Below are 27,948 nucleotides of genomic sequence, written 5' to 3' on the forward strand. Positions count from 1 at the left end.
CCCTGGCCCAGTGCCTGGATTGTGCTATTCACAGTAGAAACTGAAAACTGCAATGAAGGGTCCAGAATGGTGCAACTCATTCCTTTGTGGATGGAATGAGGTGGGATTTTTGAGGCCTTTTAATTACCGCTTGGTTTCCTCCTTAATGATGTTCAGACAAGACTCGAATAAGACATGATTACTTCGTGTGACCCAAGGGTATAACTTCCGCAGTAGCCTCAGCTTGAGCCCTAGGTGGCCAAGCAGACAATATACTCCGGGAAACTGCTTTGAAAGTGGAACTCTCCGTGGCCCAAACGACCCAGCCAAGTCCACTGCCAGCCAGGCAGCGGGCTCAGGCCCAGGTCACTGGCAAACCCCAGGTTCCCTTTTCCGGGTCCCGAAGGGTGCGCCCGGGGGCGGGGCCTGTGTGTCAGTCCGCTTGAGGGCCGCTCCCCATCGCTCCCCGTGGCTCTCCTTCCGGAGCCACGCCTTCACTTCGCGCACGCAGCCGGTCGGCCCCGCTGGATCGCGGGCGCCGGGCGGGGCACGGCAGGGAGACAGCTGGCTGGCTGGCGGGCTGTCGGGGGGGGGGGGGGGGGGGGGCGGGGCGCACGCGCGCCAACGCTTCCTCGCCCAGCGCCCATCCCTGCGCGTGCTGCCGGTCGGCCCGCGGCGGCCCAGCTCGGAGCCGACGGGGCGGGAGGGGCGCCCCGGCAGGGCGGGGGCCGGAGCCAGGCTGGGCCGGGGCCGGAATGCCCCTGTTCTTCTCTGCGCTTGTTGGCCTTGCTGTTGGTTGCGCTTAGCGCCCTCTTCTTAGGCCGGTGAAGGGGATCCCGGCTACGGCGTGTGTGTGGGGGGATGGCGGGAAGGGAAGGAAGAGAGACTGAGGGGTGGGCGCGCGCTGGAAAGAGGCGCGCGGGAGGGGGAGGGGTCTTGGGGGAGGTGGGCGGGCAGCGGAGGGGGAGGGCCGAGGAGGGGGCGCGCAACGCTGGGGAGGGGTCGAGCCGGGGCGTACGACCGGAGCTGGAGCGGAGGAACCGAGAGTGGGGGGAGACTGAGCAAGCGGGCGAGGCCTGAGAAGATGCTGAGATTGGGGAGCGGATAGGGGTGTGAATGAGGGGGGGCCCGGCTGGCTGGTTTTTCTTTCCCCATCCACATGCCCCTGAACGTCCCCTTCCCCGAGCGCGAAGGGCACCTGCAGCCTCGCCCTGGGGAGCCGTAACAGGTTTGGCTGCCCAGGGAGAGCGGCATTTGAGCCGGGCTGGTGTGAGCCCGCACTGCCTTCCCGCAGACACCTGTCTGGAGGGCGGAGAAGGAGACCTTTTGCGGGTTATGTGATGGCACATCTGGCACGGATGCCTGTACTTCGACTCCTGTTGGGGCCTCTTCTCTCTACCTCTGGGGTTCCCGAGGATTTGAGGGGTTGCTTTCTTTTGTCTCCAACTTAAAAGGTGGAGTTTAGTTCGGCTTGTTTCATCTGGGTGGAGGGGACACTCTGGGGCTAGGGTCCTGATCAGCGTGGCTGAATGTATGTGACAGAGTGGTGTTTTGGGAGACAGGAGGGTTGCCAAGAAGATCCACCTCCAGTTCATGTCCCTTTGCAAGGCCTTCTAGGACCCGCAGGGGGTGAGGGAGGCAATAATTGGGAGAGGGTCCTATGAACTCACAAGGATTTTTCTGCAGGTGGCTTGTGGTCCGGTTGGCCACCAAGTGGTGTCAGCGGAAGCTGCAGGCAGAACTAAAGATTGGCTCCTTTTTTTGGATTCAAAATGTCAGTCTTAAGTTTCAGCAGCACCAGCAAACAGTGGTGAGTCCTAGGAAACTTCCTGGGAATGTATTTGGGTTGATCCAACTGAATTTCAACTTTTAATTTCCTTTTTAAAAATATTCTGGTGGCTTTCCTAGTTAACCCCGGCCTTGCCATCCCTTTGCCAAGATGATTTTAGAGCTAGTTTAGGAACACTGGAATTGATGCAAGTTGTTCTTTTATAAATGCTTATAAGGCACATGGTGTCCAGGGCATGTAAGAAAGATACAGAAGTAAAGCACAGAACAAAGATAACAGAAAGTAGAAGAGCTTACTGTTCTAATGTAAGAGGGGAAACAGGGCAACATAGCCATGAAAGAGAAATACTAAACAAGGTCAATCAGTGTCATTAGAGGAACAGGATATAGTGCCGAGGAGAGAAGCTGGTGGAAATGGGATAGAGAATATTTAGTGGAAGGGCTATAGCACGTCCTCCTCTTCTTAGACCCCTTCCTATCTTGTCACGCTGCTCTTGGCTTGCCTAGCAGCTAGTGTACAAAGCTTCTTCCCACACTGTTTTAGGAAATTGATAGTCTGTGGATTTCCAGCAAACTCCTTAGCCATGATCTGCCGTGAGTACCCTATCACCTCACTCTCCTCCTGGGGAATATTTTGGGATTGTGGTTTGCAAAATGAGATTCTGTTACAGAGGCCTCACAGCCCGAGGAGGGAAGTGGGTTCTTGCTGATGTCTCTGGATTAGCCTTGAAGCTATTGTTTTGTGGGACAGATATTGATAACTACTATGAGACTATCTTCCATGATTTGAGCTACATTTTTAGGGAGGATGGGAAGGTGAATGTGAGGGAGGGGAAGAGACTGCTATGGAAGGGATGGACCTGATGGCAGTGAGATTTCTCTTCTGGGCAGACACTATGTGGCCTTGTGCTTTGGCGAAGTACGTATCAGAACAGACCTACAGAAGGTTTCTGGCCTGTTTGCCCCATTCTCCCAGAGTACTGGGATGCACCAAAAGGAGCTGTCCTTCAGCCCATCCTTATTGAAGATCTTCTGCCAGGTGAGACTGCTTTCCCACTTTGCTGGGCTGAAGTAGGAATGGCTGGCTGTGGAGTCATGGGTGGATTTTTAATACTGTATTTGAGGCATAATACTAAGAGCTGCCTCTTATTCTTTTTCCACTGGAAAGGAAGGACGTTGCCTTGATGTTAATTATCGTTCATTTTTGCATCTTTTTTTCAGCTATTCTCCATTCATGTAGATTCTATAAACATCATGGTTCTCAAGGTGGCTACTTCTGAATCCTTGTGGCATATTCAGATCAGAGATAGCAGTTTGCTTTTGGATAGTGATGGGAAGAGGTAAGCACTGGGTAGAAGGTTTGCTAGTCCCTTTCTTGCCTTATAGTTGTTTTAGGGTGGGTGGATGTCAGGGCTTTCTTATCAAGGTGTCAAGTTCTCATTCTGTGTAATTTGAGGAGAGAGTAAGATTAGGCACTTAATGCTTGCCTTGTGCCTTCCAGCCCACAAAGCTTGATTGAAGGTAAATGGTAAGGAAAGGGGCCAAGTGCTGTTAATTTTTTTCCTTTCCCAGGCTGAAATGTGAGGTGAGCCTAAGTCAGATCAACAGCAAAGTTCTAAAAAGTGGCCAGTTGGTGAGTATGCCATGGTCATTCAGATGCCTTGTTTTCTTCTGGGCATGAGGTATGAAGGAGCTTAGGGCTTACATTCCAGATTCTGTGTGCTATGGGGTTCCCTCAAGGATGTGTTCCAGATCACAGCATTTTGATCCCAAGCTCCCTACGCATTCACACCTTAGAGGAGTATCTTCCCTATAGGAGGCCACCTGTCTAGCGGAGCTCTCGCTTACCCTAAAGCTGTGTCTAGAGGTGGGCATCAGAAGCCGGCAGCTGAAGGCGATCACTGTGGATGTGTGGACACTCCATGCTGAACTGCATGAGGGCCTCTTCCATAGTCAGCTGCTGCGCCAGGGCCCAGGCCTGGCATCCAAGCCTGTTCCCTGTTCAGGTAAAGCCCTAGTCAGTGAGCTTCTTAGCTTCCCTGTTCTTGGGTTATTTTGGAAGTTGAAAAGAAGTAGTGGTCTCACCACTTGTTCAGGTGTGATTTATTAGTGCCATGGCCTTTGACCCTGGCCTTTGAGGATAGCTAGAGGAAATAGGGCATTTGCTTGTGGTGCGTGAAAGAACTAACATTTAGTGGGTAATTATGAATTAGACCTGTACTTTGTGTTTTGTGTATGTTCCTGTACTAACTCCTTAACATTTCACAAATGAGGAAACTGAAGCCTAGGAAGATTAGATAGGTTACTTGACTGAGATCACCTAGCTAGTCAGTAGTGAAAATGGGGTTTAAATTATTTAGCCCGAAAGTCCATATTCTTTTCATTGTAACAACCTGCTTTCCATACTGTTTTTTTAGACTCTGGGGAAGGAAGTACAGCAAGTCCCTGGATCTCTGGGATCTTTGCGTTATGACCTAAGATTGGGTGTTTGCTTAGCCTACTTTATGTGGGAGGATTTGGCCAAAGAGGGCACAGCATGTTGGGAGACTTGAGTGTTAAGGATTGATGGCTCTTGTCTTATTCATTCATGTTTTCAGAGGTGATAGAGAACTTGGCTGAGCCAACTCTGCCTGGCCTGTACCTCCTTCAGCAGCTGCCAGACCAAATCAAGGTGAAGATGGAGATCATAAGTGTGGTGCTGTCCATGAATAGTCAAAAGAGGTGAGATCTCTCCTGACAGAAGTGTGGAGAGTGCTAGTTGGAGCTATGTGCTGGGGTCTCCATAACCAGCCTAGTAGCTGCACTGAGCTTGTCTGAGGGGATAAAGGGAGTAGGAATAGCATCCCACATATTTCTAAGCCAGAGTCTGTCTCTGGTCCAGGCACCTCAATTGGACACTGAAGCTGCTGCATTTCCTGTACCACCGTGATGAGGATCAGCTGCCCCTTCGAAGCTTCACAGCAAACTCTGATATGGCACAGATGAGCACTGAACTCCTTCTGAAAGGTCCATGGGTGGGGATACTGGTACTGAGAGAGAATGGGAGGACCAGACACACTCTTCCCCAATGCCCCACTTGGTCTTCTTAATTTAATATCACTGTAACCGAGGAAGGGGAGGTGGCAATGTACTGAAAGAAAATAGTGTTGGTGACCTGTTCATCTCCTTGCCTGCCTCTTACTCTCTCCTAGTCTTACCTCTTGCCCTCCCAGTGCTTCCTTCTGATCTGCCCTTTGCCCTTACAGATGGGTTGCTGCTGTCCCAGAGCCGCCAGCGCATTGTCTGCCTCAGTTCCCTCAAGGCTAGTGTGCAGGTGTGTTGTCATTCCTTTTCTTCTTCTGCGTGCATCGTCACATCATGAGCTAATGAAATTAAACCTAAGCCCACAGTTCTGGTGTTCTTATTTCCAGGTGACCACCATTGACCTCGCAGCCTCCCTGGTTCTGAACACTTGTATTATTCATTACCGGCACCTGGAATTCTCTCACTGGCTGCACATGCTAGCCCTGGAGACCCAAGAGTCTAGTTCATCTGTTATTAAGCAAACGAAAAAAAGGTCAGTGTAATCTTTTTCAGCCACCATTTTATCAGGCGGATTCCTGGATTTTGGGGTCTAAAGTGGCATTTTGTGTTAAATATGTATTTGATTGTTTGATCTTTTTATTTTTGGCTGTGTTGGGTCTTTGCTGCGCTTGGGCTTTCTCTAGTTGCGGCGAGTGGCGGCTACTCTTTGTTGTGGTGTGCGGGCTTCTCATTGCGGTGGCTTCTCTTGTTGCGGAGCACGGGCTCTAGGCGCACGGGCTTCAGTAGTTGTGGTGCGTGGGCTTATTTGCTCTGCGGCATGTAGGATCTTCGTGGACCAGGGCTCGAACCCGTGTCCCCTGCATTGGCAGGCGGATTCTTAACCACTGTGCCACCAGGGAAGTCCCTGATTGTTTGAGCTTTTTAAATCTCAGTTTCAGTAGCCCAGACTTGGTAGCAAACCTATTTTATATATCTTCCCTGTTAGACTAGACTCTGGTGGTAGAATAACGTCCTCTTTGCTTTTATGTCCTCGATGCCCAGCACAGTTCCTTGTTATACGAAATGAACATTTGTTGAACTGAACTTAAATGATAACAGTTATCTCATCTGCCTTAGATTATAAGGTGACAGATCATGTCAGCAGTGCCATGACTCTGTGTAGTACTTGCATTGTGTTGCATAGAGAACTTAAGGTCAGTTCGGAAGCGATGCTTTTGATTGTCGTAAGTTAAATCATAAGATATACTGATTTCATCACATTCGATCTACGAAAATGGCAGTGTCATCTGGTTCAACCTAATAAGTCTCTGGATTATCACTGGGAGTGGGAGCGAACTGATGAATTCAGTCTGTTTTTTTCTAGTTGCCTCCCATCCTGAGAATCACAAAACTCACCCTGTCTTTTGAGAGATTCAGGAATCTGTTATATAGTAGGAAGTTGCAATTCTTTCCTTATCAAACAGTGATGTCTTGTCCCTATGCAGAACCTTCCCTCAAATCCTGGCTCCTATCATCTTTAGCACCTCCATCTCCAATGTCAACGTTTCCATTCAGCTTGGAGATACACCACCCTTTGCCTTGGGATTCAATTCCATCTCTCTGGGTAAGGCTGTGCGATGGAAGAGGAACAAGAATCTGTTCTTTAGTGCAGCTGGGCCCAATTGATGGCCACTGTGGCTCCAAAGAACTCCTCTCTCCCACCTTCTTTTTTCAGATTACCAACACCTGAGACCACAAAGTATCCATCAGCGGGGTGTCCTGACTGTGGACCACCTCTGCTGGCGGGTGGGCAGTGACTCCCACATTCAGCGGGCACCCCACCCACCCAATATGCATGTTTGGGGTGAGGCGCTTGTCCTGGACTCCTTCACACTACAGGTAGGTGGGGACTTTGGTGAGTAGTAGCCTGTGAAGTTTCCTCATCCTACCATGCTTTAGAGCACTGAGCATCTTTTTTTGGCAGCAGACGATGCATCAGTGCGTTACGGAACTGTGTGTTGGCATGCTTCTGATGGAGCCCTTCTGCTTCTTTTCTAGGGTAGCTATAACCAGCCTCTGGGCCTGTCCAGCACTCAGTCAGATACCCTGTTTCTTGATTGTACCATCCGAGGACTGCAGGTAGAAGTATCAGATACCTGTGCTCAGTGTCTTTCTCGGATATTGTCCTTGATGGGCCCACAATCTGGGAAGTCAGCTGTCTCTAGGGAATCTTCATTTGGGGAATCTGTGTCGTTACTGTGGAAGGTGGACTTGAAGGTGGAGGACATGAACTTGTTCACCCTTTCTGCCCTGGTCGGTAAGTGGGACAGGAAATCTATACTGAAGTGGGTGGCTTGTAACCTAAGCAGATTATGCTGCTCCTTCTCACTTAATAAGGCCAATTATATGAAAATTTTCTAAATTAGAGGCATGAAATGTTGGAAGGTCTTGCATAACCATTGGGCTTCTTGATGTTTCTTAAGGGTTTACAAATAGCAAGGTGCATGAGAAAAAGACAGCTTTGATATCTGATCAAGAGAATGAGATGCAGTCAGTTTTTTATTTCTTTGTGTATCTAGTTCTAGAGAGTAACTGATATACCTCTGGGGAATTGGTAGGAGTTTGGGAACTTCTTTGGCCCTGCCAGATCTAGTTAGGTTAAAATGGGAGAGGAAAAACTTCCCTAAAACATGAGAAATGAGGTTAGGGAGGTGTGGGGAATAAGGATAGCTCGAGTGAAAGGAATAAGGAAGGAGGGAGTGAGGACTAAAGTTGCCATTTGAGAGCTGAGAACCAAGCCTGACATGGTTTCTGGATGTTAGGTGCTTCAGAGATCCGACTGGACACACTGACCGTCCTGGGAAGTGCTGAAACCTCCACAGTGGGTGTTCAAGGACTTGTGCTTGCGCTGGTGAAGTCGGTCACAGAGAAGATGCAACCCTGTTGTAAGGCTCCTGACATCCCCACTCCAGTGCTCAGCCTCTCCATGCTCTCCATCACCTATCACAGCAGCATCCGATCTCTAGAGGTAATGCTTCTGTGGGGAGGTGGAGTCAGGTTGGTTTTTTCCTAGGCTTAGAGCATTTTCCAGTCTTGAGTCATGTTGTGAAACTCACCTATGAGAAATATAACACCTCGTGGTTGTTCTTTTCTTCCTGGCTTGTTGTTTTTTGTTTTTTTTTTTTTTAGCTGTGTTGGGTGTTCGTAGCTGCGCGCGGGCTTTCTCTAGTTGTGGTGAGCGGAGGCTACTCCTCGTTTCAGTGCGTGGGCTTCTTATTGCAGTGGCTTCTCTCGTTGTGGAGCACGAGCTCTAGGCGTGTGGACTTCAGTAGTTGTGGCATGCGGCTTCAGTAGTTGTGGCTCACAGGCTCTAGAGCACAGGCTTAGTAGTTGTAGCACACGGGCTTAGTTGCTCCGCTGCACGTGGGATCTTCCCAGACCAGGGATTGAACTCACGCCCCCTGCATTGGCAGGCGGATTCTCAACCACTGCGCCACCAGGGAAGCCCTTGTTTTGTACATTTTTAACTGTTAATGTGGAATTTAAAATATATATAAAACTAGAGAGAATATACGAACTTTCATGCATCTATATCCAGGCTCAATAATTACTAACTTACGACCAACTTCATTTAGCTAAACTCTGAGCAGTCATCCCTGCCTTCTTCTCTGGGATTTTTTTTTTTTTTTTTTTTCGGTACGCGGGCCTCTCACTGTTGTGGCCTCTCCCATTGCGGAGCACACGTGCCAGACGCTGAGGCTCAGCGGCCATGGCTCACAGGCCCAGCCGCTCCGCGGCATGTGGGATTTTCCCGGACCAGGGTACGAACCCGTGTCCCCTGCATTGGCAGGCGGACTCTCAACCACTGCGCCACCAGGGAAGCCCTCTGGGATTATTTTGAAGCAGAAACCAGACATATAATTTCAACTGTAAAGATTTCAGTGCATATATCTGAAAAATATAGGGCTTTTAAAGGTCACGATCTGGTACCATTTTACTGAAGCACTCAGCTCATCAAAAGACTGGAAGAGATCTGAAGATGGGGGCACTGGAAAGTTTTGAGAGGCTTCCCAATATCTTTCTCCTCAGAGTATCAGACAGATGTAAGGCCCTCTTGAGGGGAGAGTGGGATATGTTGCTGTTCATCAGACTTCAGCTTCCTTTGGAAACTGAAGAGTTTCCTTTTCAGAGATTGGAACTCAAAGGAATTTTTTTGTCTTGGGATTTAAATTTTCTCTGCTTAACTATTGAGAATTGACTTTGTTTTTCAAGCTGACAAGGTCTTTACTCCCTTCTTTGAGGCATACTTTCCCATAGGTCAATTGCTGTATTAACTTGTGTGACCAGTACTCTTTATACATTTTAAGAATTAAGTCAAGGTGCAATCAATGCATGAAACATTTTCCAGTTGATTGTTGCAATGGTTATTTTACAGAGTGTGGTTGTTATAGAAAGATAACTCATGAGCAGAAACATAAAGCCAAATAACTTATTGAGTACATGTGTATATACTGGATGTACTGTGGTAGATACCAGAATTAAAATATGTGGCCTCGGGACTTCTCTGGAAGTCCAGTGGTTAAGACTTCACCTTCCAATGCAGGGGGTGTGGGTTTGATCCCTGGTCGGGGAGCTAAGATCCCACATGCCTTACAGCCAAAAAACCAAAACATAAAACAGAAGCAGTATTGTAATAAATTCAATAAAGACTTTAAAAATGGTCCACATCCAAAAAAAAATGTTTTAAAAAATAATAAAATACATGGCCTCTACTCTCAGACAATTTAGAATCCAGTTGAGGAGGACTTAAAAAGTGTAAGTGGGGCTTCCCTGGTGGCGCAGTGGTTGAGAGTCCGCCTGCCGCTGCAGGGGACACGGGTTCGTGCCTCGGTCCAGGAAGATCCCACATGCCGCAAAGCGGCTAGGCCCGTGAGCCATGGCCGCTGAGCCTGCGCGTCCGGAACCTGTGCTCTGCAACGGGAGAGGCCACAACAGTGATAGGCCCGCGTACCGCAGAAAAAAAAAAAAAAAAAAAAAAGTGTAAGTGCTTGTAAGTATAAGTTAAGAACTGTTAGCTCAGTTTATTAGTGCAAAGAGGAGCAAAACAAGGGGGTAATTAATGTGATGACTCAGGAGAGACTTCTGAGTGGAGATGGTTCTTCAGCCAGGTGTGTCTCTTGTGTTCTGGGACATTGTAATTGATAGATCCTTTTCTCTTGCTCTCTAAAGGTTCAGTGTGGTGCAGGGCTGACCTTACTCTGGAGCCCTCCAGATCACATGTACCTGTACCAGCATATCCTGGCCACCCTGCAGTGCCGAGACCTACTAAGAGCCACTCTGTTTCCTGAGGCTGTTCCACTTGTTGCACTAGAGACTCCAGAGACTGCCTGTGAGCCAGAAGGCTGTCCCCCTGAGCCCTCTCCCCCAAAGCGGCTGCTAAACCTGACTCTAGAGGTGAGCACAGCTAAGCTGACAGCTTTTGTAGCTGAGGACAGGTTCATCACCCTGGCTGCAGAGAGTGTGTCTCTGAGCCGGCACGGCGGTTCACTGCAGGCTTACTGCCCAGAGCTGGCTGCTGGGTTCGATGGCAATAGCATCTTCAACTTCAAGGAGGTGGAGGTGCAGCTGCTGCCTGAGCTGGAGGAGATGATTCTCCACCGGAACCCCTTCCCTGTGCTGCAGACCCTCCGGAACCGTGTTTGGCTCCTCTCCCTGGGTTCAGTCTCAGTGGAGTTTCCTTATCAGTATGATTTTTCTCGAACTCTGGATGAGGCTGTGGGAGTTCAGAAATGGCTGAAGGGACTGCATGGAGGAACTCGTTCTCAGGCTTCTCCAAGCTCTGCCCACCTCCCACCTGATCTACTCTTGAAGGTTCAGCATTTCTCATGGGTTTTCCTGGATGACATTTTTGAGGTGAAACTTCGTGATAACTATGAACTGATGAAGGATGAAAGTAAGGAGAGTGCCAAAAGGCTGCAGTTGCTGGATGCCAAAGTGGCTGCTCTTCGGAAGCAGCATGGGGAGTTATTGCCTGCCCGCAAAATTGAGGAGCTCTATGCCTCTCTGGAACATAAAAACATCGAAATCTACATCCAGCGCTCCCGTCGTCTCTATGGCAACACACCCATGCGCCGGGCACTGCTCACTTGGAGCCTGGCAGGGCTAGAGCTGGTGGCTCTGGCAGATGCCTCCTTCCACGGGCCTGAGCGTGTGGTAGAGCAGGTTCGAGAGCTTGATCCAGGCAGCCCTTTTCCTGCGGAGGGGGTAGATCTTGTCATTCAGTGGTGTCGTATGCTTAAGTGCAGTGTCAAGACATTTCTGGGTAAGTAGTACTTCCCTATTTGCAGGGCCTAGTGTTTGCCCTTGGAGCTCCAGGGAGCTCTCTGAGTGATTACAGAGGAGCTCAGTTATATTGGGAAATGTGGCTGTTTTTGGGGTGGGTGGAGTGGGATGGGTGGACTCCTCTTCCCTTTTTTTGTTCCTGAATTTCACCCTGAAACCCCTTGGCTAAACACAAAGGTACAACTAACACAGTCATCTTCAGGGTTAGTGCGGCTCTTGGATCTCAGTGTTATTCCCCTCACTGTCTGCTCAGGGTCTCCGTGCACTTTTTCAGTCTTGCTGCCGACTGCCAACTCTTATTCTCTCAGTTGATCTTGTAAAATATCAATAGATGGGTAAAAATAGTAGTGGGGGGGAAAGTGCCCGAGAGTGCTAAGACAGTTTCCTGAGTAGCTGGTGTGTATCCTCCCTATAATAACAGTTCGGATAAGAGACTATCCCCGGTACTTGTTTGAGATCCGTGACTGGCGGCTGATGGGTCGACTTGTGGGCACCGAGCAGAGCGGTCAGCCTTGCTCACGTCGGCGTCAAATCCTGCACTTGGGGCTTCCATGGGGTAACGTGGAAGTGGAGAGGAACATGCCCCCACTCAAGTTCTATCACGACTTTCACTGTGAGTAGAGGAGGGCAAATGATTTGACTGAGATGTTGGTGATGGCTGGGGTGGGAGATGAGCTGAGGCCTTTCTGGAGTGAAGGCAGAAGAGAGGGATGAAGTTGTATAGCAGGCTGTGCCCTTTGCTCCTCTACCCCAGCGGAAATCTTCCAGTACACAGTGGTATGGGGCCCGTGTTGGGATCCAGCCTGGACACTGATTGGCCAGTCTGTGGACCTCTTGACCAAGCCCTCAGCTGACCCCAGCCCACCCTTGCCCTGGTGGGACAAGAGCCGTCTTCTGTTCCATGGGGACTGGCACATGGACATTGAACAGGCAAACCTGCACCAGCTGGCTACTGAGGTGAGGGGTCCAGAGGAACTGTTTTCTTATTAGGATGGTAGGGTTGGGGCTTGTACAGCACATGGGGGAAGAGAGAAAGGTACTGATTTGGGAGGTGAAGGTGATACGTTTATTCATATCTGACCAAGTTTTTGGGGTGGTTATAGGATCCATACAACACAACTGAAAATATGCACTGGGAGTGGAACCACCTGTCTTTTCATTGGAAACCTGGTCAGTTTGTGTTCAAGGGTGACTTGGATGTCAACGTGAGAACAGCCTCTAAGTGAGTGGAGTGATAGATGGGGCTTCAACAGGGTGTGGGACTCAGGGTGGGGGGAGAGGGGAAGAGCCGAGGGGCTGCAAGTGACCAGGGCACTAAGGGCCAGGGCTCTGTTGTGAGCCAGGTATGATGACTGCTGCTTCCTTCACCTGCCTGACCTCTGCATGACACTGGACCTGCAGTGGCTATGTCATGGGAACCCCCATGATCACCATGGTGTCACTCTACGGGCCCCAGAGTTCCTGCCTGAGGTGCCCTTGGGCCAGCTTCATGACTCCTACCGGGCCTTTCGCTCTGAGAACCTCAATCTCTCCATCAAGATGGATCTGACTCGGCACAGTGGAAGTGAGGCTTGGATCTGGGGCAGCGGGAAGGGCTTGGGAGGATGAACTTAAGACACCAAGGACTTCAGCTTGACCCTCTGGAGAGGGGATAGGAAAAGAGCAAAGGAGGGTTTGGGTCAAGATGTTTTTTTGGAAGAGGATTGGTGAAAGTAGAGAGCTTGGGTCTTTGAAAGGAGAGGGTGTTGGGGATATTGAGTGTGAGGCTTGAGTGCTGTTTGGGTTTTTAAATCTCTAAAACCTGAAGCTAGGGAAGGATTTAGCTTCGTCTCTGTGTTTTAACCACAGCTAGGAAATGTCTGTCGTTTCCTTTGCAGCAATATCCCAGCCCCGAATTCTGCTGTATAGTAGCACCCTGCGCTGGATGCAGAACTTCTGGGCAACTTGGACTAGTGTCACAAGGCCTATTTGTAGGGGAAAGCTCTTCAATAACCTGAAACCCAGCAAGAAGAAACTCGGCCAGCACTACAAGCAGCTTTCCTATACTGCACTCTTTCCCCAGCTGCAGGTCAGCTTTGACGGTGCTGCTGACATCTGCAGTTCTGTTCCCCTTCTCTAGTTTTCTCTTACTGGGTCTCTGAATCGTCTCTCTGATGCCATCCTTCATTCAGTGTTATGCTCTCTTGTTGCCAGGTGCATTATTGGGCCTCATTCGCCCAGCAACGTGGCATCCAAATTGAGTGCAGTCAGGGCCACGTCTTCACTCGGGGAACTCAGCGGCTTATACCTCAAGGTAAGATCAAAGGCTCCCACCACTTGTCCTTGCCTATTCCTTGTCCTCTTTCTCAGTTCCCTTCCCTTCTCTTTCTGCCCCACACTGTTCTGTACTGGTTTGCATGGGCTCTGTATGCCTCTTTTTCTCAGCGGGCACAGTGATGCGGCGCCTCATCTCTGACTGGAGTGTGACCCAGATGGTTAGTGACTTAAGTCAGGTGACTGTTTACCTGATGGCCTCGCCCACTGAAGAGAATGCTGACCACTGCCTTGATCCCTTGGTAACAAAGACCCACCTACTGAGCCTGTCCTCCCTTACCTACCAACGGCACAGCAATCGCACAGCTGAGGAGGTACCGCCTGACACATTCTCTTTAAACTGCCTTATCTATATCAGTAGGTGTCTTAGTCGGCTTACGCTTCCATAACAAAATACCATAAACTGAGTGGCTTAAACAACAGAAATTTCTCACACTTCTGGAGGCTGGGCAGTCCAAAATCAGGTGCCAGCATGGTCCTGGTGAGGACCAGGTTCCTCCAGTGAGGGCTCTCTTCCTGGCTTGCAGATGGCTGCCTTCTCACTGTGACCTCACTTGGCAGGAAAAGCAGGAAGCTTTCTGATGTCTCTTCTTATGATGACACTAATCCTGTCATGAGGGCCCCACCCTCATGACCTCATCTAAACCTAATTACTCCTAAAGGCCCCATCTCCAGATACCGTCACATTGGGGATTATGGCCTCAACATACAAATTTGGTGTGGGTACACAATTCAGTCCATAGCAGTAGGTTTCAGGCTAAGTCCCTGGTGATGTTCCTAACTACACTCTAATCATATATGTTGTTACTTTATGATGCACTCACTAGTATCAGCATCCCTCTTTTTGAAAATTCCTTTTTTCCCCTCTCCTTGTAAAGATAGTCTCTTGCTCTTCAGGAAATAGAGTGAAACTTTTTGTTTCTAGTGCCTTATTTGGTGGTCCCCCCACCCCCCCACACACAATTAAGGAAGGATTTTAGTTGAAATTCTCTTGAGTCATTTAAAATACAGTGGGTATAGTCAGAGTGTAATCTAGTGCATACACTAAGACCACTTAGGTTTTCTTTCTCTAGGGTTGTCTTGTATCCCTCAGAACAGGTCTGTTACTCAACAAGCATGTTTTTTATCTCTGCATTTGTGGTCTAGGAGGAATGTTGGGAATTTCCATGCTACTCTGAGGTTCTTTTCCTGTTTCTTAGGAGCTCTCTACTCGAGTTGGGGATCCTGCTTTTTACACACATCAGCTGCACTTGGTAGATTTACGGGCTTCTTGGACAACCACCAATCGGGACATTGCCTTTGGTTTATATGATGGCTACAAAAAGGCAGCTGTACTCAAACGTAATCTCTCTACTGAGGCTCTGAAGGGGTTAAAGATTGATCCCCAGATGCCAGCCAAAAAGCCAAAGCAGAGTGTCCCGACCAGCGCCCCAGCTCCACCTCCTGTCAACACTCCCAGCTTTAGTGGACAACCTGATAAGGCATCTTCAGGAGGTAAGCTGGGGGAGACGAGACTCCATAGGGTTAGGTTTATGTGGGCTTGGACAGGAGTTTGAGAAGGACTAAATTATGACTGGTTTGATCTGTGTGTAAAGATGAAACTTGTTTTTCCATATTAGGCCACCTAGGTCTTCCATAGCAGTGATGGGGGGCATTAAAGGGTCTGGTCCATGGGACTTCCCTGGCGCTCCAGTGGTTAAGACTCCACACTTCCACTGCAGGGGGCACGGGTTCAGTCCCTGGTCGGGGAACTAAGATCCCACGTGCTGCACTGTGTGGCCAAAAAAAAAAAATTGTCTAGTCCTTTGGCCAGGAGAAGAGGATCAGGAAGGAGTGATGACTTAGAATGACTAGGGAAAAGAAACAAAGGATTAGAGAATTGTTTTGTGTTTTGATGAATTAATTTGTTCAGTCAACAAGTGTTTATGGAGTACTTAATAGGCACAGAGCGCTGTGCTGGGTTTAGTGAGAGATACAGAATATATGATATTTTACTTGACTCAGCAAGTTTATCATCTCTGGATGGGCTAAGATTAGTTCATTCATTCACTGAATCAATCACTCATTCATTCATAGATTCACTTTTTAGCTTTACTGAGGGTTTATAATGTACCAGACATGACTGTAGACATTAGGGATGTAAAGATGAGGGGGAAGCTCTGAAACTAAGAGTCACGAGGGACTTCCCTGGTGGTCCAGTGGTTAAGACTCTGTGTTTCCACTGCAGGAGGCACGGGTTCGATCCCTGGTCAGGGAACTACGATCCTGCATGCTGTGCAGCACAGTTGGGGGTGTGTGTGGGGAGAGTCATGAAGACGCTTTGTAAGAATGTTCAAGAAGAAAGTATTTAAATCAGCATAGGGAAGTCTAGAAAGGCTTCACAGAGAAGATAATATAATTGAGATGGGTCTTAAAAGATGAGTAAGAGTTTGATAGGCAAAGAAAGAAAAGAGGGCATTTTAGGGAGAGGGAATAACAAGTACAGAGGAATGCAAGTTCATGGTGAATTTAAGAACAAGGTGAAAAATGATAAGTGCTGCTAGAGAGAAATTAAAGAATATGTGAGCTGTTCTTGACTGTAGTGAAGGAGGGACTGTAATCAGAGAAGGGTTTATTGAGGAAGTAGCATTTGAGCTGGACTTTGAAGGCTTAGTATGGGTTGAACATGTGGAAGTGAAGAGCAAGGGCATTAAAAGCAAAGGGAACATCCTGAAAAGGAGTGGAGTCGGTCAAGCTCAATATGTTCAGAGCAGAGTGAACAGTCTGTTTGGGTTGGCATAGAGTATAGCTACAGGTGAAGATGCTGGAAGGGAAAACTGCAGGTAGACCATCAAAAATACAAGGCTAAGGAGTTTTTGTTCTTTATTCAGTAAACAGTGGTGAACTACTGAAGGTTTTTGAATAGAGGTGTGTCATTAGAATCTTACTTTTAGGAAGAGAAATCTGGCAGTGGAAAGAAACTGGAAAGGTTTTTGAATAGAGGTGTGTCATTAGAATCTTACTTTTAGGAAGATAAATCTGGCAGTGGAAAGACGACTGGAAAGAAACTGGAGGTGGGGGAGACAAATTAGGAAACTATTATGGTGTCTCAGCAAGAGGAAAGGAGAGCATGAATTAGGTAGAGGCAGTGGGAATAGAGATGAGGGGATGAATAGAAATGTTATTATGTGTGTAAGAGATTTGGCAGCTGGTTGGAAGAGGGAGTTAAAATAGGGATAAAGTGATAATGATTGAGGCTTTGAGCCTGGTGACTGGCCTGATGGTAACTAGGAGAGCCAGAGGCTAATAAACAGGTTTGGGGAGGTATAGGGTTGTTAAGTTCATATTTGGACATGCTAAGTTTGTGGTGTAAGTAGTACCTCTAGGTAATGTCTAAAAAACAGGTGGAAATGAGGATCTAAAAGCTTAGGGCTAGAGGTAGAGACTTAGGAGTTTCAGCATAGAACTAAGAGTTAATGCCAAGGAGATAATAGTTGCTTACTGTGTGGCAGGTACCCTGCGAAATACTTTATGTATTATTATTCCATTTAATTCTCTCAACAACCATATTAGATAGTTAGTGTTATTTTACACACAAGGAAACTGAGACAGAGGTTAAAGCAAGCAAGGTTACAATCAGGTAACTGGCAGAGATAGGATCTTGAACATAGGCAGACTAGTCTAATTCTGGAGACTGTGCTCTTAACCACAACACTGTTGGACAAACTCTTTAGAAGAAAGAAAAGGGAACAGGCCAAGGACAAACCTTAGGGGATATACTTATCTCTAAAACCTGGGAGAAGGTAGAGGATCTAAAGTCATAATCGGAGAAAGCAGTAGAGCTAGGAGAACAGTGACACTGATGGCAAGGGAGTGGTTTATGTGGAAAGGAGTGGTAAACAAACAAATAGTATTTAAAACCATATGAAATGAAAAGGAGAAGGAACAAAATGGAAGGAAAAAAGATCCTAGAGTAATTCAGAGGTGGATATGCCTAAGAGAAAGGATTGCTACCACTTAGATAGCATTTCTAAGTCTCTCTTGGGAATCTGTTACTTTTATTAAAATTGAAGGAAAGTGAAATGACAACCCTTACCCAGGGGTCAAGGGGTGGAGTGGGCTGGGCTGGAGTTGCAGGTTGGGGAGAATACATTCTAGAGAAATTGAAGGAAGATCAGTTTGGCCCTGGATGTGTTCTCTATCCCTTTGACTCTGTGGCTTTTCCCCCACTTCATATTTCTCTGCCAGGTGCCTACATGTTGCAGAAGCTGATTGAAGAGACAGATAGGTTTGTAGTGTTCACAGAAGAGGAGTCAGGTGTGAGTGACCAGTTGTGTGGCATTGCTGCCTGCCAGACGGATGACATATATAACCGAAACTGCCTTATTGAACTGGTCAACTGCCAGGTACCTTCTCTTTACTAGAGCACCCAAAGATAGGGCTAGATCATAGTCATATGTGTTTACCTTCTCCCACCTCTAAATAAGAATAGGTGGGTAGAGCTCCAAAAAATTATTCTTTCTAACAGGTATCACGGATAATCACTTCCATTACTAAAAACCAGTAGCGTGCACTCAGTAAGCCAGAATTAGACCCAGCTGCAGTCATTGGTACAGGCCCTTTCACTAACCTTCCATCTTCTTTGTGGCCCTGGTGCTGTGACTCTGCTTCTGTCTCTGGCGTAGATGGTTCTTCGTGGAGCGGAGACAGAAGGCTGTGTCATTGTGTCAGCTGCCAAAGCCCAGCTGCTGCAGTGCCAACACCATCCAGCCTGGTATGGTGACACATTGAAGCAAAAGACATCCTGGACTTGCCTACTGGATGGCATGCAGTACTTTGCCACCACTGAAAGCAGCCCCACTGAGCAGGATGGCCGACAGCTCTGGTTAGAGGTTAGTCAGCAGGGCTGGGAAGGCCCGTTGTATCTCCAGTTTTCCATAGTTGGCCCCTTTTGCCAAAATAGCTTGCAAGATCCTTGACAGTACCTGTTGCTACCAGGTTGGCAGAATAATGAGGCTGATGATAACACTTGAATGTAGAAACTGTTGGCAGTCTCTGGCCTGTGATCTGTGAACACATAGTGCTTTTTCTGTTTTTTAAATCTCATACTATTCTATTTCATTGCAAGGGAGATTCTCATTTCCCTACATGAGAATAAAATGGGTTAGAACTTTTTTGCTTTTGAGATTGCTGACCCCTGTTAATAAGATCACGCTAATCAGCAGGCAGCCGAAGAAACAGGCAGTAAGCCTGAGAATTTTAGATATGCTCTCTGCCCTTTCTCTCATCCCTTATGAAGATGATTGGTCGTTTCAGCAAATCGGTTAGGTTGAGTAGAAAGACTGCTTGTCTAGGAGGCAGGTTATTATGTGAGTTCTGATTTCACCTTTGCTATTTTAGTAGCCATGAGCCCTTGGGAAGTCACCTTTATTTGTAAAATTGAGTTAATACTTCACTCTCAGAAAACTGTTGAAAGGATCAAATGAGAACGTACTTTGAAAAATACAAAGCTTCATTCCGATGGAAAGTAGTCTTACTTGTTTTTTAAAATTTATTATTTATTTTTGGCTGTGTTGGGTCTTTGTTGCTGCGCACGGGCTTTCTTTAGTTGCGGCAAGTGTGGGCTTCTCATTGCGGTGGCTTCTCTTGTTGCGGAGCACGGGCTCTAGGCGCACGGGCTTAGTAGTTGTGGTTTGTGGGCTCTAGAGCACAGGCTCAGTAGTTGTGGTGCACGGGCTTAGTTGCTCTGCGGCATGTGGGGTCTTCCCAGACCAGGGCTCGAACCCGAGTACCCTGCATTGGCAGGCGGATTCTTAACCTCTGTGCCACCAGGGAAGTCCCAGTTTTATTCTTTTAAGTCAGTATGTTTGAGGAAGTCTTAGTGTATGTCAAGATAAATGTTTTTGTTAGAAGGTGAGATTGTAAGCAGTTGGAAGGGACTAAGCTATAAATTTTCTTTTCAGCATCTTGGTAAAACTAAATTTGTACTATAATTTCTGTGATATAATTGCATCAGATTTATTGGGAGATCTAATGGTTATGAGATGTACCTAGCCAATATTCTGCATTGTGGTTACTTATTTAACAGGTGTTAAGTGTCCACATTGTGCTGGGCATGGTACATTCAGATGAGTTACTGGATCCAGCTACATCCGATTAGGACCAATGTGAATACTTCATTTTTCATTCTACTCAATGGGGATAAAGCTAATCCCTCTTTCCTCCTCCCTGGCTGGTACTTCTTACTCCAATGACCTTAAGGCTCAACCCCAAGTATAAGTTATATGAGGTAATAAGCATTTAATCAGATGTCAAGCCAAGTAAGGGTCAGGTTGTTGGTAATATGAAAGGTCCTGCTGGTATATTACAGTTGTAGTTCAGGCAAGCAGTACCCTTTACCAGTAGTCTCAGGAGATAGGCACAGAAGGTGGTAACTACTCACGCAAAGATAGGCAGGATGAACTATGCAAGATCTGACATTTTCTGGGCCTCTGCTTCTTTTAGGCATGCGTTCTTTTGCAAGTGAACTCGTTTTTTCTCAGGCTGTGATATTAGCTTTAGAGTGGAATGTCCTTGGCTTAGGTGGGAAAGACTTTGATCTTGCCTTTCCTATATGAATTTTTTTGTGACTTGACAGATTGTTTATGTTCTTCTCATATCACTCATTCTATTCACTTTGACTTCAGCTTGGCAGAGAGTGTCAAAAGAATTCAGTTCCCTTCCCCCATGGCAACAGTGTCACAATGGTCTGAAGACAGAAAACAGCAAGAACACAAACACACGAATACCAAAATGGGTGGGAAGTCATTGGTTTTGATGAATTTTTTTTGCCCATGACATGATTTGCATTTTTTCCATTTTTGAAAATTGTGATAACATATACATAGTATAAAATTTATAAACACTTAAAAAAAAAAAGGGAAGAAAAAAAGGGACTTTCCTGGTGGTCCAGTGGTTAAGACTCTGTGCTTCCACTGCAGGGGGCAAGGGTTCCATCCCTGGTTGGGGAACGAAGATCCTGCATCCCACGCAGTGTGGCCAAAAAGAAAGAAATAAACTTAATATAAAATTTATCATCCTAACCATTTTAAGTGTATAGTTTAGTGGTATTAAGTACATTCATAATGTACAACCATCACCACCATTCATCTCTGAAATTATTTTTATCTTGAAAAACAAACTATACCCATTAAGCAGTAACTCCCCACTTCCCCTTTCCCCCAGGTCCTGGCAGTCACCATTCTATTTTCTCTCTCTGTGATTTTGACTACTCTTAAATACCTCTCTTTTATATATATATATATATATATATATATATAAAAATTTTAGGTGTCTCATATAAGTGGAATCATATATATTTGTCTTTTTGTGACTGGCTTATTCACTTAGTGTAATGCCTTCAAGGTTCACCCATGTTGTAGCATGTGTTAGAATTTCCTTCCTTTTTAAACCTGAATTCCATTGTATGTATATACCACATTTTGCTTCTCCGTTCATCCACTGATGGACACTTGGGATACTTCCATATTTTTAGCTATTGTGAATAATGCTGTTATGAATATGGGAGTACAAATTTCTCTTTGAGACCTTCCTTTCAGTTCTTTTGGGTATATAACCAGAAGTGGAATTGCTGGATTATACAGCAATTCTGTTTTTAATTTTTTGAGGAACTTCCACAGTGGCTGTATCATTTTATTTCTTATCAACAGTGCACAGAGTTCCAATTTCTGCACATCCTTGCCTTATTTTCTAATTTTTTTTTGGTAGCCATCCTAATGGGTGTGAGGTGGGACATGATTTTTTTTTTTTTTTTTTTTTTTTTTCATGATTTGGTTTTAACCTAGCTTGTATTTTTCTGGCCTGAGGCCTGGCAAAACGTGCATGTAACTCAGTTGGGTTTGGAGAATTGGGTGGTTTGGGTCAGGAGAGAGGGACATATGTCCTTTACCCTGGGAGATTCTTCAAGCTATTCCAGGCAGTGAAAATCTAGATAGTGTTAAACTTGTATAGTGGAGATAATGGAGATATATAATGGAGCTTGTGCAGGACAAGCTACTGGTCCCCCAGGGGTTAAAGGTGCCTATATCCCTGTCTTCAGGTAAAGAATATTGAGGAGCACCGGCAGCGTAGTCTGGACTCTGTGCAGGAGCTGATGGAGAGCGGGCAGGCAGTGGGAGGCATGGTTACCACTACCACAGGTCAGTTCTCACCTCTTCCCCCATTATGTGGTTAGGAGCAGACATGCATCCTTAAGGGGCCTCATTTGCTTACCTGTTTGTAAGATTAATATATGTGGAGTAGGACCACTTTGTGTTAGGCTATGTTGAAAGCAAGTATCTGGAGTTCCCTAGACATCACACATAGCTGGGAGGCTCTCACAATACCTCTTTTGAGAATGTCTTTCTCTTATCTCTTTCCTACCTCTTCGCAGATTGGAACCAGCCAGCTGAGGCGCAACAAGCCCAGCAAGTCCAGCGGATCATTTCACGCTGCAGCTGCCGAATGTACTATATTAGTTACAGCCATGACATTGATCCTGAGCTGGCAACTCAGATTAAGCCACCTGAGGTTCATGAGAACCAGGAAAAGGAAGATCTCCTAAAGAAGCAGGAAGGTATTCAGGCTTTGAAAGGCTTTTAGGAGGGGACTAGGGAACTTGTGAAAGTAGTTACTTCCTTAGTGGTTTTGAGGCAGAAGTGTTACTAAGTGAGTCCCAGTGTGCCTAGGGCATTAACATTTCACTTTGCTTTACATTTTTAAAGTTCTGTTAGGAGAGAATAGAACTGGTATAAATGGGGGACTCCCCTGGCGATCCAGTGGTTAAGATTCCGCACTTGCACTGCAAGGGGTGCGGGTTGGATCCCTGGCTGGGGAACTAAGATCCCACATGCTGCGAGGGTGAGGCACGGCCAAAAAAAAAAAAAAAAAACTTACTGGAATGAATGGATATTGTTTGACTCTGAAATAAGCACATGTTTCTATCCATGAGCATATCTCACCAAGACCTTTTATGGGGTTAAGTAACATTAGTGGTTCTAGATATGGGTTAGGAGATGGGGTAGACATTTAGGGAGAAACTGAGTCTTTTATTTAGCTGCTAACAATTACCTAGGGGCTGTGGATACCTTCACCCTCATCCATCACGAGCTGGAAATCTCCACAAACCCGGCTCAGTATGCCATGATCCTGGATATCGTCAACAACCTGCTGCTCCATGTAGAACCCAAGCGGAAGGTGAGTATGGGCCCTTATAGAATGCCTGTTAGTCTCACAGGAATCTCCAGACCTTGTGCTTTATTTGGGATCCAGTAAGAAAAGCCATGCTTCAGACTGAAAAAGGGCTCTGTGGTTAGTCAGCACAGCAGTTGAAATTTTAGTTATTTAGGAAAGGTCTGAGTGTCCCTAAGACTGTAGAGTTGTTTACTTGTTTTTCTTGGTCAGTTCTTTACTCAGTCACTTACATACCTCTGAAAACAAACTACTTCCCACTTCCCACCTCTATCCCTACCCTGTGGGACTGGCTTCTTGTGAAATCCACATTGCCAAATCTTCTGCATTGGCTTACCCCTTACTCTCACTAACGGTGAGAGAGAAAGTTGAGCTTTGCAGAAGAGATCATCATTTCTTGTTCCTTTCTCTGTTTTACTTTACTACAAGACTTGTCTATTGTTCATTTCCTTTTCCCTTCCTTTAGGAGCATAGTGAGAAGAAGCAGCGGGTCAGGTTCCAGCTTGAGATCTCTAGCAATCCTGAGGAGCAGCGCAGCAGCATATTACACCTACAGGAGGCTGTGCGGCAGCATGTGGCCCAGATACGGCAGCTGGAGAAGCAGATGTATTCTATCATGAAGGTAGTCTCCCGGGCAGTCTGAGGACAGGGAAGTCTCCTGGGACAAGGGAAATCTCTCAGTTTCTCCTTATCTGGCTCCCTAGTCTTTGCAGGATGACAGCAAGAATGAGAACCTGCTTGACCTGAACCAAAAGCTTCAGTTGCAGCTAAACCAGGAGAAGGCCAATCTACAGCTGGAAAGTGAAGAGCTTAACATCCTCATCAGGTGCCACAGCATTCTTTCCATGCCCTTTTCCAGCGCCCCAGCTGGAGTCAATTTCTTTTGCCTGTGTTCTGATAAGTCTTTAGGTCTAGTGTGTATTATCAAAGGCTGATGTAGTAGATGCAGGCACCTATTCCTGAATGAGTCTTGTTGGACTTGGCCAACAGGTTGAGAACAGGAGAGCCCCTTCTTAGGATCCTTACTAGAGTACCTCCGGGGAAAGGAGAAAAACAGGTGGTTCGGAAAGATCATTTTTGTTGCCTTGATACTGTGCAACTAAACTAAAAATAAAATGTCTTGAAGTTGATCAGTAAGGAACACAATTGCAGATACAATCATAGGGGTTATTAGTAGGAACAGACTACTTTTTCAAGAAGCTGTAGAACTAAAGAAGCGATTTGTGCTCCCATGGCCCAGGGTTTGAGGAGCAACAAATCCAATGAAAAAATTTAGGGAATAGCTGTTCTAGAATAGGTCCATCTCTGGGTTTACCTCCTGCATCATTCTAGGGCATTCCGCCCCACCCCTAACCCAAATGCTGTTGCCCTTATTGGCTTTGACCCTCCTATCCACTTATAGGTGTTTTAAGGATTTCCAATTGCAGCAGGCCAACAAGATGGAGCTGCGAAAGCAGCAAGAAGATGTGAGTGTGGTCCGCCGCACCGAGTTCTACTTTGCTCAGGCACGATGGCGCTTGACAGAGGAAGATGGACAGCTGGGAATTGCTGAACTGGAGCTGCAGCGGTTCCTCTACAGCAAGGTATTGGGTGTATACAGTCACACAAAGACAGCTGTATTGAGAGGCACTGACCTTTCTCAGGAGTCTTAACTCACAAAAAGAGATAAACAAAAAGGGACTGATTATTATATGACTGTTAATGATGGTATTAATGGTTATTAATAATGATAGAAACATGAACAGAGAGTGCCGCTCATACACATTTGCTTATAATATTAAATAATATATAGATGAGCTTGATCACATGCTTCCCTCATTGAATAAGGTTATCCCTAGAAATGTGGCTCAGAGGGAAGTAATCTTCCAAGTCCAGCTTAGAATAGAATCACTAATCCTATATTGGCATTCAGCTTTCCTGCAGTTACCCATGGCGTGGAGGACAGGACATTATTCATTATTCTTCCAAACCCCCCAGGGCCATTTGGAAATGAGACCAGTTTTGAATGTCACAGTGACTGGAAAGTACTGCAGGCACTTAGTGCCCTGGCCATGAAAACAAATGATATATGTAGCAGTATTCTATCAAGCTCCAGAGAAAAGCTTATTATAGTGGTTTGGGGGTGGGTGGGGGGGAATCTGTCTTTATAGGTGAATAAATCTGATGACACAGCAGAACATCTTCTGGAGTTGGGCTGGTTCACTATGAACAACCTCCTCCCCAATGCTGTCTATAAGGTAAGTCTTATTTCCCTATTCCTAGCCCATTCCCATGCTTCCTAACACTGGGCATTTGCAATGACCCTTCCACATAAACCTACTGTGGGAAACCATGGGATCTGAGATGGTGGAAGCTTGCCCAGCTTAGCAAGACCATTGCTCCGTCTCTCCTCTGCAGAGGATTTGTGGGTTGATTTATTACTCTTTATTCTACAGGTAGTCCTGCGGCCCCAGAGCTCCTGCCAGTCTGGGCGACAGCTAGCTCTTCGCCTCTTCAGCAAAGTCCGGCCCCCCGTTGGGGGTATTTCTGTTAAGGAGCACTTTGAGGTTAGTAAACAGTCCTTTGGGGACCCAGGAACAAAAGGCAGTTAAAAACTGTCTGTGCGTTGTTATGTTAGGGGTAGGTAAACAGAGGGATGATGTCTGAGCTTAATTGCTTCTTCAGCCTTTTTCCTCTTTAGGTAAATGTGGTGCCTCTCACCATCCAGCTGACACACCAGTTCTTTCATAGAATAATGGGCTTTTTCTTTCCTGGACGAAGTGTGGAAGATGATGAGGTTGGTGATGAAGAAGATAAGTCCAAACTGGTGACTACTGGTGAGAACTTTAATGGTGGAGCTCCAGAAGACTGAGGTAGCAGCCCCAGAGACAGCTGAAGCTTCAGCAAGAGGACAACAGCTAGTGTATTTGCTTTTTTATAGGAATACCAGTGGTGAAGCCTCGGCAGCTGATTGCAACAGATGACACAGCACCACTGGGCCCTGGGAAGGGTGTGGCACAGGGCTTGAATCGGAGTTCTGGGGTCAGAAGGTCATTTCGCAAAGCACCTGAGGTATCAGACATGCCCCTGATGATAGAAAAATGGGAGAGTCTTGGGGTACACTGTTTGGCCTGGCGGGGGATTTCTTTCTGTTTCCTTTGAGTCTATTCCAGGGGTGAAAGGAGATGGAGATGTTTGGGGTCCTGAGTTTCTTGTGATGGGGCACACTCTTCTTTCCTTCCTTTGCTAGCACCCTGTGGATGATATTGACAAGATGAAAGAGCGAGCTGCCATGAACAACTCCTTCATCTACATAAAGATCCCACAGGTTCCACTGTGCGTCAGCTACAAGGTCTGCCCTTCCCCAGCACTTTTTAAATTTCATTTATTTATTTTTGGCTGTGTTGGGTCTTTGTTTTTGTGCGAGGGCTTTCTCTAGTTGTGGCGAGCGGGGGCCACTCTTCATCGTGGTGCGCGGGCCTCTCACTGTCGCGGCCTCTCCTGTTGCGGAGCACAGGCTCCAGACTTGCAGGCTCAGTAGTTGTGGCTCACGGGCCTAGTTGCTCCGCGGCATGTGGGATCTTCCCAGACCAGGGCTCGAACCCGTGTCCCCTGCATTGGCAGGCAGATTCTCAACCACTGCGCCACCAGGGAAGCGCCCCCAGCACTTTTTAGAACAGTGTGGGAACGGCACCGCATAAGATCAGAGATTAAAAACAGAGATAGTTCAGCTTGTGAAGCTTGTCTGTGGGTGATAAATCTGTTCCCTCTGCTGCCCTCAGGAATCAGTACCAGACTGAGATAAGGGGAAATAGGTATCTGTAGGTTGCTGCTGCAGGAAGGTACTAGACTTGGACTCAAGTACTGGCTTGGACTAAAACTGGCAGCTGATGTATTTTTTTCTGTTCTCTTCCCTCCCCCTCCTGCAGGGTGAGAAGAACAGTGTGGACTGGGGTGACCTTAACCTGGTGCTGCCCTGTCTGGAATACCACAACAACACATGGACATGGCTAGACTTTGCCATGGCAGTCAAGAGGGACAGCCGCAAAGCCCTGGTTGCCCAGGTATCCCGGCAGAATTCATGGCTGTTTGGTTAGCAGGGGCTGGCAAGCAGATCCTCTGCTCAGGAGCTTTTCATTGTAAGATGCATGTATTAACAAGCAGCCTTGGGAAAGGGGCAGGTGAATGAAGTGAGTGACTTTTATCCCTGTCCTCTCCATGACTTTGCTCAAATGGTTAAACTGAATGTTTACTGACTGCTGTATATATGTTAACTACTGTTGATTTTTAGGGAAGTGAGGGCTGGCACAACTTCATGTTTAGAGTGGGTTCTAATAGACTGTAAGCTTCTTGAAAGCAGAGATTTTATAATTTGAATTGCCCCATTGTGCCTTCATGTAAGTTTGATAAATCTTTACTGACTTGGTCCACTTGATTTATTTTGCCTGTCTCATTAATATTTACCTTCCCTTTTACTCCTCTCTAACCTATCAGGTAATCAAAGAGAAGCTAAGGCTGAAGCCTGCAGCAGGGTCTGAAGTCCGGGGAAAGCTGGAAACTAAATCGGACCTCAATGTGCAGCAGCAGGAAGAGGAGGAGAAAGCCCGGCTCCTCATCGGTTTAAGTGTGGGCAACAAGAATCCTGGGAAGAAGTCCATCTTTGGCAGGCGCAAGTGATCCGGCAATTCAAGAGAGGCTGCAGTATAGGATCTGACTCTGGCTCAGGCCACAGGGACTTGTGGGGTGGGAGGTGCTTCCCTTCATCCATTAGGATTTGTTGGGGTCAGGAGCCCACAGGGTACTGTGGATAGAGGTACTGCTCTTTAGCAGCTGGCCTGTTCCTTGCAGAACATGGTGGATAATAATTCTGAGTTCTACCTCACACTGATCAGCAGGCCCAGGGCCAGAGAGGCATCAAGAGAGCAAGGCCCAGGGAATGGCCCCACGGCTAGTATCTGGTTCCCTTGGGGTCAACTGAAAGGGTGGGGGGACAGCTCTGATCAAGTGTGATAAATTTTTATAAATAGACATATATAAAAAATATATATATATTTGTAAGTGTAACTGCTCTCCCTCTGTGCCAGAAAGTGGAGGGGAGGGGCTGATCTTCTGTTCCTCCTTCCACTGCCTTGTATGAAAGAGGTATTAGTGTTGTGGGGGGAATCAGCCCCTCCCCAATCTGTGCCAAGCTCACTTGGGAGAATGGCAGTAGGAGACACAGCTGGCTATTGGTCCCTCTCCCTGGGGTATCCCCTGAAAAATGGTAAAAAAAAAAAAAAAAATCATTTAAAGAGAAAAAATATATTTTAAATTTGATGCTGTTTTTTTTTTTTAAAT

General features: G+C 46.8%; 1 protein-coding gene across 1 annotated transcript; it reads left to right on the top strand.

Moving 5' to 3' along the window:
• Positions 1–734: 734 nt before the first annotated feature.
• KIAA0100 (KIAA0100 ortholog) lies at positions 735–27,893 on the top strand. The gene is given in 40 exon segments (XM_032615744.1): positions 735–755; positions 757–803; positions 1,666–1,789; positions 2,312–2,361; positions 2,659–2,806; positions 2,989–3,107; positions 3,340–3,400; positions 3,584–3,773; positions 4,365–4,488; positions 4,649–4,773; positions 5,013–5,080; positions 5,178–5,323; positions 6,276–6,394; positions 6,506–6,669; positions 6,829–7,087; positions 7,593–7,798; positions 10,000–11,092; positions 11,534–11,725; positions 11,867–12,069; positions 12,216–12,334; positions 12,456–12,676; positions 12,990–13,180; positions 13,306–13,405; positions 13,537–13,739; positions 14,625–14,919; positions 17,653–17,810; positions 18,090–18,296; positions 21,503–21,602; positions 21,836–22,018; positions 22,517–22,638; positions 23,099–23,254; positions 23,337–23,458; positions 24,035–24,215; positions 24,783–24,869; positions 25,068–25,178; positions 25,313–25,448; positions 25,553–25,683; positions 25,862–25,963; positions 26,541–26,675; positions 27,106–27,893. Coding segments are annotated over 40 exon segments (6,702 nt in total). The 3' UTR covers positions 27,289–27,893.
• The last annotated feature ends 55 nt before the right edge of the window (positions 27,894–27,948 follow it).

Source organism: Phocoena sinus, chromosome 20, assembly GCF_008692025.1.
Source record: "Phocoena sinus isolate mPhoSin1 chromosome 20, mPhoSin1.pri, whole genome shotgun sequence".
NCBI lineage: Eukaryota > Metazoa > Chordata > Mammalia > Artiodactyla > Phocoenidae > Phocoena > Phocoena sinus.